The sequence below is a fragment of the Megascapheus bottae genome, chromosome 17 (genome assembly GCF_031878675.1).
Source record: "Megascapheus bottae isolate mThoBot1 chromosome 17, mThoBot2.hap1, whole genome shotgun sequence".
In the NCBI taxonomy this organism is placed as follows: domain Eukaryota; kingdom Metazoa; phylum Chordata; class Mammalia; order Rodentia; family Geomyidae; genus Megascapheus; species Megascapheus bottae.
Window position 1 is genome coordinate 3,935,860 of NC_143525.1, and position 15,081 is coordinate 3,950,940.

Here is a 15,081-nt window from a genome sequence, read left to right on the forward strand (position 1 = left end):
ATCCAGTTGATGTGTACTGTTCAAAAATCAAGAAGTTGCTCTTTTGTCCTTGATGAATAATGTCACCCCTTTTCATTGTTCCCAGGTACTCAAGGTACTCCAGGGGGATGGTGGACAGATTCCCATACACATTCTATAGGCCTTTGCAAAGCAGGTGCTAATGACACTTACAGGATAGCTCCTCCCAAGCAGCCATCTCCATGAAAACACTGAACTGATCCCTCTATTATATTCCTCCACAGCCAGTGTGAAAACGGGGGAGACACAGCTGCCACTTAATCACCAGTCAACCAGCTGTCTTCCTCTTGCATTCCCCTTGTTATTAAAAAGAAATGCCCTGGAGCTTTAAGAAAGCATGATGACAAGCTGAATAATTCAAAGGCAGCAGCAGAAGGGTGGCAGCAGCGGCTTGGCTCGCCAGTTCTATAGTTGGTCTTTCTAGAAAATGCCAGCTGGAAGCTTACCCGCTGGGGTGTGTGGATGGGGGATAAAGCATCCAAGTCTGCCATGGGAAATTCAATCCCCTTCCTCTTCAGCTCCTCATATATGTGCACAACACCGGTGAGATCAGGACTGCTCCGAAAGGCATCAGCCCATGCCTGGGAAGAGAGGAAGGCCTGTTAGGAGGCCACAGGTGTGGAAAAGTCAGCCCAGGCCTAAGGCCAGTGCTTTGCCATTCCTATTGCAAAGTGCATTGGGAAAAGCTTCCTCAGTTCCTCTGCAATTGCTGCCATGACATGGCTGGCAAAACCCTTTGCTTTCAATGGTGCTCTTGAGCGTGAACAAAAACACAAAACTTAATTCAGCATACATTTCCTTGGAGAAGAAGCAGAGAAATAACACCTAAGCACCGTGGCACATCCGAAGATGCAGGCATTTGCCTAATAGCAAGGAAATCAATTGGAGGGGCTGTTCGGCTGAAGGGAGTGGAAGGTTTGCTTCAATGCTTCCCAGTAGGACGCCTGCCCTCCTCAGTGGAGGCAGGAAAGGTAGGCAAATTGAGCATAAAGTAAAAGAGAAATTGATGAGGGATAGGAAATCAAGGCTAACTCCAGGCTTTCTCCATAGATCAGAGACTGCTAACGCAGTCTAATCTAGCCCAGCCTCATTACTGGCAGGTGGAATGATTCCAGCTCAGGGATACAAGAACCCAAGAAGAGTCAGAACCCTGCCAGAAGCTGGGGTTCACCTGCAGAGTCTTGCTCTGGCCCCAATTTTCTTCCATTATGTGCTGCTGACACATCAGAACATATCTGCCCACAGCAAGCAAGACTTGTAGACTCCCTTAAATGAAAACACACACAAAGAGGAAAGAGCAGAAAAATGAATGCACTACCATATCCATTAACTTATAAAACAATTTTTTTAATGTTGCTATTTGGCAGTTTCAGAATGTACCAAAACCAGAATTGTATCTAAAGGGCTCCTCAGAAATTGAGTTCCCTCCCAGTGCTGTGCCCTTTGCCAGATATACATACCCAGAGGAGAAGGCAACACCTCTTGTACTTACAGCACCATGGCACTGACTGTAACATTGTCACAGCATTTAGCAGTGGCCTCCTGCCTCAAGCAATGTGATCCAACCAATCCTCAAGCAGCCACAGAAACTCTATCTCTATTGAACAAACTCACTGGAAGTTGAAAGGTCAGTTTCCAAAAGGCCTCCTTAATTACGCCTGTGCATCTCACTTACTGCAAACAGCACTGTCAGCTTTTTTTTTTTTTTTTTTACTTTCTTTATTTGGTGCCCTTATTTGATTTGCATATTCAGGGATTGAATGCCACCATGGCATAAAGACAGCCTGTCTGGGCCAATGTTTTCTTTTAGATTTTGAGGAGTGCTGAAGATGCCTACAGAGGCTGTCAGGAAGATTCAGCTGGAAAGCACGCTGCTTCCATCAGCCATATCCCATCCACTGCCTCAGAGCCCGCTCCCACCTGCTGCTTGGCCATCTCCATCAAATTCCATCTGAATCCAACACTGCTTTGGCATTTCAGTTCAGTACCCAAACTTGAGAGTGTAGGACTAAGGAGGAGCATAGTGGTCAAGTGTTTGCCTAAGCATGCACAGGGACCCTTAATTTTTATTCTGCAACAAAAATAATAATAAGTAACGGAGATTCTAAAGACCACATTCACAGCCTACTGGGGGAGGTTGAGGAAAAAAACCATGGCAGTTTCTCCTCATGACAATACCTGCTTCTGTTTCAATGGGGCTCCAGAAACCCCTATTTATTTCCCTTGCTCCTTACCCAGGCCAAATTTGAGACAATAGGAAAAAGGGCTGGGAGAGTGGCTCAAGTTATAGCACTCTAGCCTAGTGAGCATAAAGCCCTGAGTTCAAATCCCTAAACAAAGGAATAAGAGGAAAGGAGGAAGAAGGGGGAGGAAAGAGGAGAAGGAGGAAAGAGCCATGGTGCTGTTTCCTGCTCAATGGACACCTTTCAGGGCCCCCCCTTTCAATTTTTTTATTTTTTTGTGGGTCATGGGACTTGAACTTAGCCTGGGTACTGTCTCTAAGCTCTTCAGCTCAAGGCTACCGCCCTACCCTTGAGATAAGCCCCACTTCCCAGTTTTCTAGAGGTTAATTGGAGATAAGAGTCTCAGGACCTTTTGTGCCCAGGCTGGCTTTGAACCTTGATCCTCAGACCTCAGCCTCCTGAGTAGCTAGGATTATAGGCATGAGCCACTGTGCCGGCTCAGGGCCCCCCTTGTATAGATTTCCCCTCCCATACATTCATAAAGATTCACAGGAGCAGTTCTGCAGCTAGACTTGGGCCAGTCACATTCTCCCTGGAGCTCAGGTCTCAGAGAGAACAGCTCTTTCTTTTTCTTTCTTTTTTTTTTTTTTCTATGCCAGTCCTGGGGCTTGAACTTAGGGCCTGAGTGCTGTCCTTGTGCTTTCTCAAGGCTAGGGATCTACCACTTGAGCCACAGCTCCACTTCTGGCTTTTTCTATGTATGTGGTATCACGGAATTGAACCTGGGTATTTGTGTATGCTGGGCAAGCACTCTACCACTAGGCCAAACTCCTGGCCCAAGCTGCTCATTTCTTTGGGTAAAGAAACTGTCCTCTATAAATGTAGGCATTGAGAGGTATCCATGTGCTAGCACAGGACCAGGGGATAGAGATAGAAAAGGAGCAGCTGGTGTGCTGAGAGGAGCATACATGCAAAGAGAGGATTTGGAGGGCTTTCCTGATCCCTTTTGTCCTTTCCTAGGCCCAGACACATCCCTGGCCTGTGTGACGTAGGCTTCTGGGAGGCTCAGCTTTGTCAGGACAATCTCTCCTCTTTGCTTAGGCAGGCACAGTTGGTGTCTGTTATTTGCAGCCAAGCAGTCTTGACTAATGTACCCTGTCCCCACCTGCCACAATTCTAGCCCATGTCTGGGACCCCTGGGCAGCCCGGGTGAGATGGCTGCTAACAGAGCATATGTTCATGACAGCAATCTCCACTGATTAAGACTCTGATGCCAACAGATGAACAAAATTGGGGAGAGAGCTTTAAAGGAACAGTCCTATGTGAAAGTACAGAGATGAGAAAAGCCTAGGGGTGTCATGTACTCTTGGGCATCTTCTTAGGACACGCCTAAATAACAGTGTTCCTGTTGCCCACCCCTCACCTTTGGACAGAACACATACGTCTCTTGTCATTGCCCATAGAAGGCCATCAGTCAATATCTGTCAAGTTAAATTAAAGTCAATTCTCATAGTTACTAAGCATCCTTATTTCCCTACTTGCACACACTGAGGAAAGATGGCCTTACACTGTCAACAGACAGTGACAGTGATAAAGTAAGGCTCCCTCTGGATGGCTGAGGCAGCAGAGAATCCTCCCTAGGGGAGTTGTGTGTTAGCCTAAGGTTTGGGCTGCCCCAAATCCCTGACCTGGAGGCCAGGATTGGCAGAGTAGAGGGGGACAGGCTGCCTCACCAGTAGCTGCCTTATAGGGATACCATGGCAGCAGGAGTGCTGGCATTCTCTCAGGGTTTCCTGTCATAGGCACTAGACAGTTAATGAGGGAAGTGGTCACTTCACTAGAAGCCATGCTTTACATAATTCTCTCTTCTACCCATGGGTGCAGTCTTGGAAGTCTGGAAGACAGAGATCAGTTTCTGCTTTTATTTCTTTCATTACTTTGGACTGTACACTAAAGTGCAGACAAACATGCACCACATCCTATTCACTGCTGTATCCTACAAGGCTTTGACTAGTTTTGAGATACCAACTTTCAGATCCACAAATTGTTTGTTTAACCTATGGGTCTTGAAATACTACTGGATAAAAGGAAGCTTTGTTGTCTCCTGCCAAGAGGAGGTTTCCAGTGACAGGATCCCCAGAGAGATCCAGTGGCCTTCACTTGAGGGGATCTAGGGGACATAGTTTCCACTGGACATTTTCGAGGCAGCTGCCAGGCCTCGGGTACCTTCAAAGAACACAATCCCTCCAGCTCCTCCTGCCCTCTTGCTCCTCCCCACCCCCACCCCAACCAGCTCACTTTCTACAGTGGAAAGAAGAATGTGCAGTGGAAAGAAAGAGTATTTTTAGACTCTTTATGAGGAGTGAAGCGGGTCAGGAGACAAGACCAGGCTGAAGCTGTTTTACAGGATGACCCTATTTCTGATATGCAAGACCATTTCAGGGCTGATAACCAGTGGTTCACATCTAGAATCCCAGCTATGCATTAGGTAGAGATTGGCAGGAGGATCAAGGTCCAAGGCCAGGATAAACAAAAAGTTTGCAAGATTCCCAATCTCAACAGAAAAAGCCACACACTTGCCATCCCAAATTACGAGAAGGGTAAATAGGAAGATCACCATGCAGGCCAGCCTGGGCAAGACTCTTAGAGAAAAATAACCAGAGCAAAACAGGGATGGAGGCATGGTTCAAGCGGTAGAGTGTATGCCTAGCAAGCATGAAGTCCTGAGTTCAAGCCCTCATACTGCTCAAAAAAACATAAAACCCACCAAGAAAGCCTGAGGGAATGGCACAGCATCGCAACGTCCTTCAACAAACAGGATTTAACCAGAGGAAACAAAAGAAAGCATGAGCCCTGAGACCAGCCAGGGGAAAACTTGAGTGTAAAAGAAAAAGTTAATGGTGAGTGAAGTCATAGTAGTCAAGGGATGGGGCTGAGCATTAAGGAGCTTAACCAAGCATCTTTGCTAGCAATATTCTGCTGACCCTTCCTGCTAGGGAGAGTGAGCCCACCCAGAAGAGCAGATGCCCAGGTTGGATGAGCCTACTAAGGCCTCACCTGAGTGGGATAAACAGCCCAAGAATCAGCCTTGGGAAATGAGGAGGCTGTTCTCTGCGTGTTCTGAGGGGCAGGGCCCTCCAGAGAATACAAGCTTGAAGGACTTTTTTTTATGGGTAGGGTGGGGAAGATGGGGGTGGCTAAGAATGGCTAAAGGCAGCCAAGACCAGATGAGGAGCAGGATGGAATACAGGAGGGGAAGGAGGGATGTATCATGAGGATTCTCTCTCCTTTATAGTTCTGGGACTCCCACACAACCAGGGACCCCCGTGTATCTGGCAGTCACACTACCATTGAGCCACACCTCTAGCCCCTGGATTCTCTGCATAATCAGCCTTGGGGACTCTTGATGGCAAAGGCGCCACTATGATGAGCACTCAAAGGAGTGATCAAGAGATGGTGGCCTGGATACAGGCAGACATAAGAGGGCAAATTCTATCGTTATTTACCAACTAGCACAGATTTTGGAAAAGCCTCCCTTCTGTCTCTACACACAGTGGCAGCCCTGCTCCCATCTTGGGTTAACCTATGGGGCAGTGGGTTCAGGTCAATGACCAGAAATCAGTCCTAAGGGCTCCCCTTCTGGGAAGAAGCCGGGTACACTGCATGACAGGGAGGCTGGAAGGGCTCATCTTTACTTTAAAGCTTTTTAAGTACTTCTCCATTCAACCTACTTTTCTGGACTGGAAAGTTTAGAACTATACCCCCCTAGAATTCAAAAGCCACCTGAAGTTCTTCCTAGCCCAAACACCTGTAAACCTTAGTCCTTCTGGTAAGCCTACTGGCTGCCAAAGGGCAGGCCCAGGAACGATCTGGCCCCACTTCCTGGGCTCCAGAGAGCACTAAGAAACATCCTGAAAACAAGGTAGTGAGGGAGACTTTGTACTGTGCTGGCATTGACATGATTAGTGGAGCCTCTTTTCCATCTACTAGGATTTACATTAAACTGCTACCTACCCACAGAACCAATGACTTGTCACCTCTCTATTCCATCCTTCTCATTCTCCTGGGGATGAGCAAACTATCACCCAGGATGTCTCAGTGACATCCTGTGACAACAGGCCCTGCAGATAGCTGTCTCTGCATGAGGAGTCCAGGTTGGGGACACCATCTTTTATGAGAAGAAAGCTACCATTTGTTTTCCTGGTAACAGTTCCTGGGGTTGAGTCAGAGTATAGCCCCAGAAGGAGAGGCTATAGGGTAGAGGTGGAAAGGAGGAAGAGAGTATACTCATGGGTAGGGGGATGGGGTGGGGGGAACAGAGCCAACTCTAGGGAAAGGGCTCTGCTATCACTTCCATGCTTTCCTTTCCCCTGAGCTTCAGTGAGCTACATTTATCCACTAAACACCATTTAGCATACTCAAATGTTCTAGACCCGGGGGACACTGTCCCTGAACTCTAGGAACTAACAATGAGGCAGACAACAGAAAAGTTAGCAACTCTAGGATGGAAGACAAAAGAGAGAGAGTGTGGAGGAGGTCTGGGGAGGACTTTCCAGACAGCCACAGGCAAGTGCCTCAGGCTCCTCTCCAGCAACAGGCCTACCCAGCCCAGTCACTTGAGAGCCCCTGTGCACACACTCTGGCTTCTCTGTTTCCATCCCTCAGTCCTTTCAAGTCAGATGCCTCTTGCTGTCTTTGCTGACACCCCCAAACCACTCCCTGGCTTTGTCTTCTCTCTGCTCTTGGCTCAACCAATGTGGGTAACCTATCCACATTAGATGTCCTTATGGATATATGTATTATGTTACCCGAGTTATATATTATCACTGCCTACAGGACCAAGCCTAAGCCTTTTAGCACACATGACACACAACCCTGTCATCCTCTGGCCTCACCTCCTGCCCCCATACGCTCAGCCCAACACTATTATACTAGACACTTTAAAAAGATGTCCACAAATAGCCAGGCACAGTGGCTCACACCTGTAATCCTAAGCCACTCAGGATGCTGAGATCTGAGGATCTTGGTTCAAAGCCAGCCCAGTCACTAAAGTCCATGAGACTCTTATCTTCAGTTAACCACCAGAAAACCGGAAGTGGTGCTGTGATCCAAGGGGCAGGGTTGTAGCCTTGAACTGAAGAGCTCAGGGAACGTACTCAGGCCCAGAGTTCAAGCCCCATAATTGACCAAAAGAAAGAAAGAAAGGACAAAAAAGAATATGATTCCTTCATAGGAACTCTCCTGTCAACAGTTAGCAAGAAACTGAGGCTTCCTATCAATAGCCACTGGGGAAGGAGGGTTTATATCATCTTGAAAGCAGAACCTCCAGTCACAATGGAGCCTCAGGACTTGAGAGACCCCAAAACAGCATCTCTCAGCTAAGCTGAGTGGATGCCTGGCTCACAGAAACCAGGAGATGATATAAACACCTTCTGTTTTAGGATGCTAAGCTACAGGTAATTTGCTACAGAGATATTAATAATGAAGGTACTTCCATTGTGTCAACTGCTTTCCTGATCTTTCTGGGCCTTTGAGTATACTATTCTCTGTCTCAGATGCTTCTTTTATTTTATTTTATTGTAAAGGTGATATACAGAGCAGATAATTTTTTTTTTTTTTGGCGCCAGTCCTGGGCTTGAGCTCAGGGCCTGAGCACTGTCCTTGGGCTTTCTCAAGGCTAGAGCTCTACCACTTGAGCCTCAGCATCACTTCTGGCTTTTTTTTTTTTCTATGTATGTGGCACTGAGGAATAGAACCCAGGTCTTCGTGCATGCTAGGCCAAACTCCCGGCTCCCAGAGCAGATACTTTTTATACTGACCCTCCCGCAAGCTCCTCCCTCACTCTTTAGAGTTCGACAGAAAAGTTACTGAGACATCCCTAACACCATTCCTACCCTAGAATTTTTCCTTGCTGTAGAATCTCATAAACCCTCCAACATGGCCCTTTCTGCTCTACATTGTCTCAAAACCCTGTTCAGGAACTCCAACCTGCCAGCCTTTGTGGACAGCAAAGGGATGGGTACCCAGAAGGCTTCCTGAAGGTTGTGTCAACTGGCTGGAAAGCCACCACTTAGGGTTTCATTGGGACAAATATACAAAAATACTTTTTGTGCTTTCAAAAGTACTTAGTTGGTAGCATATACTGAAACCTGGAAGTCTTTTCCCCCACTATTCAAGTGATCAAAGAGCATGAAGATGCACCAGGGCCCCAACAAATCCAGTGAGGGAAGCCAGCCTACCTGGATCAGAGCAAGCACTTTGTCCTGTACAATGGTGGGAGGATTGTTTTTAGGAGAGATGATTTTGACCAGAACGCTGTCAATGAAGTCTCGGTTGGCCACAAGGATATGGAAGCGGTGGCCACAGTTCTTTACACATGTCTCCAGCACCTGATATGGGAGGGAAGTGAGAGGTTACCACTGTGGGAACTGGAGGAGACACTGGGAATGGAGGTTCATGGCTGAGTTCCCCACCCCTGTCTTGTTCCTAGATCATCTTCCTGACATGTCTCCTCCAGAGCCAAACCTCTGCGCACACGCATTCCCACACTCTAATTCAGCCGCTCCTGTGGGATGACAGCAGCGGGTACTGACTGAAAGCTCCTGTCCCTGCACAATAATCAGGCAATTAGTTGGTAATTGAGGCACCGGTTTTGCATGAGAAGGATGCTGGTGTTTTAATGGGATCAAAATGACTGAGCGGTCCCTGAAAATTAGCATTTTAACTCCTCTCTCTGGGCCTCTGGGTGTGAGACATTAACCAATGGGACACAGGCTCTGTTACAGGAGGAGGCTGCTGTGACAGCTTGAATTGTCAGTGAGTTACTGGCCCTTGTGTATGGAGAAGCAAACACACACACACACACACACACACACACACACACACACACACACACACACCCATATATTCTGCTTCTGCTGATAAATTTGGCAAGGGATGACAAGGGATCTTTTACCCTTGACAAATAGTTAGTGGGATTCAGTTGCTAGTTGGTTTTAAGATCCATCTTTGGGTCATATCTTACCTACTTCTCCCTTGTCTGGGGAGGTCTTCAGACCTCAGCTGTTCAGAGAGACTAGCTGATGGATTCTTTTTATTTTATTTTATTTTATTTTATTGCCAGTCCTGGAGCTTGAACTCAGGGACTGAGCACTGTTCTTGGGCTTTCTTAAGGCTAGAGCTCTTTCACTTCAGCCACAGCCCCACTTCTGGCTTTTTCTATGTATGTGGTACCAAAGAACCAAACCCAGGTTTTCATGCATGCTAGGCAAGCTCTCTACCACTAGGCCAAACTCCAGGCACTAGCTGATGGATTCTGACCAGATGTCAATGTGGGATTTACTCGCAGCTGACAGTTCTTCCTTGTATGGTCCAGGACAAGCCTCTCTGGACCTCAGCATCCTCATCTGCAAAGCAAGATGAGCTCTCCCTCAAAGGACAGTTGGAAATTAGAGAGGGTATGTATACAGTACCTACCAGAATCCTGTTCAGGATAGAAGATCACTATGATTGTAGAGTACTAGTTTAGAAGGCAATTAAAGAAAGATCCTATTTCTCTCAGGACAGATGAGAGGTCTCTCAGAGTCCAAAGGTATAACTGGGATGGTTTCTCAGTTTTTTGGTTTTTATCATTTGGCTTGTTTGTTTTTAATACAAGGAATTTAAGCTTAGGGCCTCATGCTTGCAGGCAAGTGCTGCAATACCTGAGTCACACTCAGCCTTGGGTCACAATTCTCCTAACTATAGCTTCTAAAGTAGCTGAAATTATAGATACGAGCCTCCATGTCTGGCTTGGTTTGTTGAGATGGAGGTTGTCTCACTATTTTGCCCAGACTGGTGTTGAACTGTGATCCTGTTCATCTCCATCTCCCAAGCTGCTAGGATTATAGATCTAGTGGCCACCATGCAGGACTGTTCCAGCCTAGAACATACTTCTCGGATCCTCTGGGTTTGATAGAAAACAACCTATGGGATCACCTGTCCTTTCCATACCACCCTTTTTCAGTACCTCAGTCAACTGACTGAGGAATGCTTCCTCAGGGATATCACCAGCAACAGGGGCATTTCTGATTGCCTCGCTTATTCTCATTTACTCAAACTCACGTGACCATGGGTTAACTTATACAGCCATTGTAAAGTCTGAGTCATACCATCATATTTTTCCTTGACCAAACACTGTCAGAAATAAAGGTCCCAAACTGACATTGACTAAATGCTGCCTGCATCCCAGGAACCATGACATCCCTCTATATTTTATGCAATTTCAATCCATTTTCACAACTAATGAACTCTTCAGGTAAATCTTTATCTCATTTTTTTTCTAAGTCAAGAGGCCTACAAAGGTGAAGAGATGGGTCTAGGTACAACATTGTTGGTTAATGCCAGAGGCAAAATGGGAATTCTGACCTGACTTCTCAGAAGCCCTGGTCTCCTCACATACCTGGGGACATCAAGGCATTGCTCCTTCCCAGCTCTCCTCCAATGAGCTGCATGAGTGAGACTCCCTCAGACATCAAGCAGAATAGACTAGATTCCCTCTCCCTTATTTTGTTCCCTGAAATAACACTGGAAAGTGGACACTATTCCACTTTGAAGATGAGGAAGTAGAGGTCCAGTGGTACCTGGGGGTTGAAGTGGGACTCCTGATGCACTCTGTTCTATGTACCCAGGAAATCTCCTTTGTACAGAATCTTCAAGGCCACTTCACAACCCAAGTTTAACTCAACCAAGGGGGATGCTTGTACCTGATTCTGGGTGACCATGAGGTGAGGAGAACTCATGTCAGTGATCTGTGTGGGATACCAAAAGGAGAAGTGCTTCCTGCCTCCAAGCAGCTTGCAGGTACCATGTTCTCCAGGATTCTCTACAGTCTCCTCTTGACTCAGGTCAGGGCTTTTGGGCTAGGCCAGTCTTATCTCATGAAAAGCAAGTGGAGAAGGGCAAGGCAGGAGGTATAGGAGTAGGAATGAGTGGATAGAACAGGAAAAAAGGCAGGCTATGGTCAGATGACAGAGAAACCTATGGCTCTGACTCTACTTCCAGGGTAGAGACTTCAGTTTTGAACAGCAGAACTCAAGGCCCAGGAGTCCTAGCTTGCTCCTGGAAATGCCTGATGGGTATATATTATACCTATCTAAGCAGGAGATACCAGAAATCTTCTCTAAGCTGACAAGAGCCACTTTAGGCCACCCTCACCAAAAGGCCCCCAGCAGATGTGTTCTAGGGCATAAGGCACAATAGCAACTTTCTAGGTTCACCCAAAACCCACAGGCAATCAGAAGAGGGTAACTTGGGCATATGTACCAAGGCTGAAGCAGACAGCTCCTTAGGAGCTCTAACTCATACTTCGAGAAAATATGAACTATCTTGGTGGGAACAGATATGAAGCTTAGGAAAGAGCCACAAGAAGCAGGAGGACTGCAAGCAACCAACAAAACAAGTTAGGCCATCAAGGCAGATGTAACCACATAGTGTTCCAGGCAGGGTCCTGGGTACAGGGACAATAGTTCTGATTATCTTACATGTCTCCCAAAGCTATTACTGGATTTGCAGCAAAGACTTGACTAGTTGGAAGGCCAGGTGTAATAGCCAGGCCCCTGCTGCAGGAAGGCAAGAAAATGCAGTTTCTTTGGAAATATTTCTACCCAGGTTAGCCACCAGGAAGCTGGCACATAAGAAAGCAGTGTTAGCCACCAGGAAAATACCCTGACATGTTTGAGCTCCTTCCCTGCTGATGTGAAGTGGTGACTTTCATGAGCACTGTAGCTCAAATTCGGAGGGGAAAAAAAAATGAAAACATTCAACTATTTCTCAACTGGGCTCTTCTTTATTATTCAATTCTCAGGCAAAAGAAAATTCTTCCTATAAGTTTTGGGCTTTTACTTGGGGGAAAAAAAAAGCCAAAAATCTCTCTACTTTAAAAGGAAACGCATTATGGGTGTTTCAGATAAATAACCTACTATTTCAAACCTACAGAAGTCGACATATTGACCTGTTATAGTTTCCACTATAAAAACTTACTGTGGCCCACATTTTGACTGTTAGCTTTCAAGACAGAAATAGCATCTAAAGTCTCCCTTTTAACTTTCTGGCTTCTTAAGAAGAGCAAAAAGCTGCTGTCGTTTATCTGAAAAGAATCTCTTGGCTGACTTTTTCAAGAAGACCTGTAGACTATTTTCAAGTTTTCACACCAAACAAAACACCATTTTATGATGACAGGCCAGTTTGGCACCTTACTAACTGTGAAGACTGGGCAAGACCTTGAGACCTTTTCTAAGTCAATATCATCTATATGAGCGAGTAATGAAACCCATTTAACAAAATGGATGTACACATTTTTTACCAACATCTAAAAAGCTTGGTGCAATCCAGATCAGGTACTAGACAGGTGAAGGTAAAAATCTTTAGTGCAGTGGTTCAAAGTGGTAGAGCACTAGCAAAGAGCACTAGCAAAAGAGCTCAGAGATAGTGCTCATACTCTCGAGTTCAAGTCCCAGGACCGACAAAAAAAAAAAAAAAGAGGAAACAGACACTAGTGCTTCACAGTGGGCTGATAGCAGGAAGGGGATCAACCCTGGCTCCTCTGCTACCCACATCTTCTGCAGTGGGCATCTTTTACCACTCCTGAGGGCATACTAGAAGGCTGTGTTGAAACACCAGCAGCACAGACCAAGCGCTTGGAGGCTGTGTGAGAGGGCAGAAGGAAGACCATGGGAGGAGGGGTAAGGCTGGAGCTATCCAGAGGTTTTCCTCTTAGGAGGGAATGCTCACCGTCAGTGCCAGCATTACTTCTCTGTAGTTGCGATTTCCACTGAGACGCTTCTTCAGAGCTCGAATGGCATCCTTTGGCCTGAAGAAAAGGACAGACATAGTAAAAGTCCTTGTAGGGAAACTAGCTGACATTCACTCTCATTGTCAGCCAGCACATATAACAATATTATTCACTTAAGCATGTTTGCAGCCATGAAAGCTTTAAAACAAATTGAATGTCCATCAACAGAAAACAGGTTCAAAAATTATATCATCATTCATCCACATAGGAGAATACTATGCAGCTGCCAAGAATAAGTAAAGTTCTTGTCAGGTGCTGGTAGTAACTCAGGAGACTGAGATCTAAGGATCCAAGTTGGAAGCCAGCCTAGGCAGGAAAGTCTGTGAGATTCTCATCTCCACTAAAAACTATTGAACAAAACAAAACAAAACAAAACCGCCGGGCACAGTGGCTCATGTCTGTAATCCTAGCTACTCAGGAATCTGAGATGTGAGGATCGTGGTTCAAAGCCAGCCCAGGCACTAAAAAGTCCATGAGACTCTTATCTCCAATTAACCACCAGAAAAACTGAAAGTGACTCTGTGGCTCAAGGAGTGGGGTGGTAGTCTTGAGCTGAAGAGCTCAAGGATAATGCCCATGCCCAGAGTTCAAGTCCCATGACCAGCAAAAACAAAATAAAACAAAAACCAAAAACCATAGTGGAGCTGTGGGTCAAGTGGTAGAGCATGAGCCTTGATCAGGAACAGTGCTCCAGACCTGACTGCACACCCCTCACCGCCTGCGCCCCTCCCCCCCAAAAAAAAGTCCTTATCTATCATTATTACTAAACTCAAAATGTGTGCAAAGGGGTTGGGGGATGCAACTAAGAGCTAGAGTATTTGCATTCTACTGGGGAGGAGGCATGTGCATGAAGCCAAGGGCAAAACAGTGAATAAGGAATACCACTTTTACACTATAAAAGGGCAGCAAATGTAAAGCAACTCATACCAGTGTCCAGAAGAGGTTTTGAAGGGAGCTGGAAGAACTTGATTATGGTGCTTGTCCCAAAGGAGGGAAAGAAGAGGGAGGCTTTTCATTATATTGCCTTTTTACAAGCCTTTTAAATTTTGTATCACATGCCAATTGTTATTTATTCAAAACAGTAACTGATCTACTGGTATGTGGGTATACTGAAGAATCTTCCAAAGAAATCACAAGAGAGACATAAAGAAAGAAAGGCCAGATCTTTGTTGAGGCCAGGAAGTTCAGTTGCTCCTAGATTTCCAGGAACTCTTTTTCCCTGAGAAAATTTATGTCGGTCTCTCCCAAAAAACCAAGACATTACATATTTTTAGGCAACAAATCCAATGTGGATTCTCAGAGAAAATCTAAAGCAAGCCTCAGTTTACAGATGGGCCCTGTTCCTAAATGGGCCTGTTCCTAAATGATGGTTTTTTATTTTTTCAATTTATATTTTATTATTATTGCAGAGGTGATATACAGAGGGGTTACAGTTACATGAGCCAGGTAATAAGTACAATTTGTTTTGAATCATGTCTCTCCTCCCCTCTCTTTCTTCCAGTTTTTCCCTCATTTCCATCCATAAGATGTACAGTTCAGACTGGGAGTTTGGCCTAGCATGCACAAAGACGCGGGTTTGATTCCTCAGTACCACATACATAGAAAAAAGCCAGAAGTGGTGCTGTGGCTCAAGTGGTAGAGCTTGAGAAAGCCCCAGGACAGTGCTCAGGCCCTGAGCCCAAGCCCAGGACTGGAAAAAAAAGATATACAGCTCATTTTTCACATAGTGTCTAGTGTTTCCGCTATTATATTTTTACCCTTGGTTCCATGTTTCTCCTAAAGACAACCAAACTAACCAACAAGACAAAAGGAAAAGAAAACAAAAGCAGCAACTAAAAATAATATCTTGTTTCCTTTTCATGTTCATTACAAAAATATTATTTTATATGATCGTATGTACATAGCTACAGAGCCTTTAGGATCCATTCCTAGGCATATCCTCCTTTAGCCTTACTTTGTGAATATCTAGGGTCCTGTGTAGCTTTTCATGTCCCAGTGTACTTTTTTTGTAGTTTTAATCATTCGGTGTCTTTATTTGTAAATTTATAG

At 45.6% G+C, this 15,081-nt stretch overlaps 1 protein-coding gene across 4 annotated transcripts in view; it reads right to left on the reverse strand.

Annotated features, from left to right (window-relative positions):
* Tom1l2 (target of myb1 like 2 membrane trafficking protein) overlaps nucleotides 1-15,081 on the reverse strand; it is a 135,644-nt gene that overhangs the window by 35,837 nt on the left and 84,726 nt on the right. For all 4 annotated transcript variants that reach the window (XM_090349409.1, XM_090349408.1, XM_090349407.1 and 1 more), the window contains exons 3-5: nucleotides 12,972-13,050; nucleotides 8,441-8,590; nucleotides 465-599 (exon numbers count right to left, since the gene is read on the reverse strand). In XM_090349409.1, coding sequence (XP_090205535.1) covers nucleotides 465-599; nucleotides 8,441-8,590; nucleotides 12,972-13,050 — 364 coding nt within the window. The remainder of the gene's footprint in view (nucleotides 1-464; nucleotides 600-8,440; nucleotides 8,591-12,971; nucleotides 13,051-15,081) is intronic.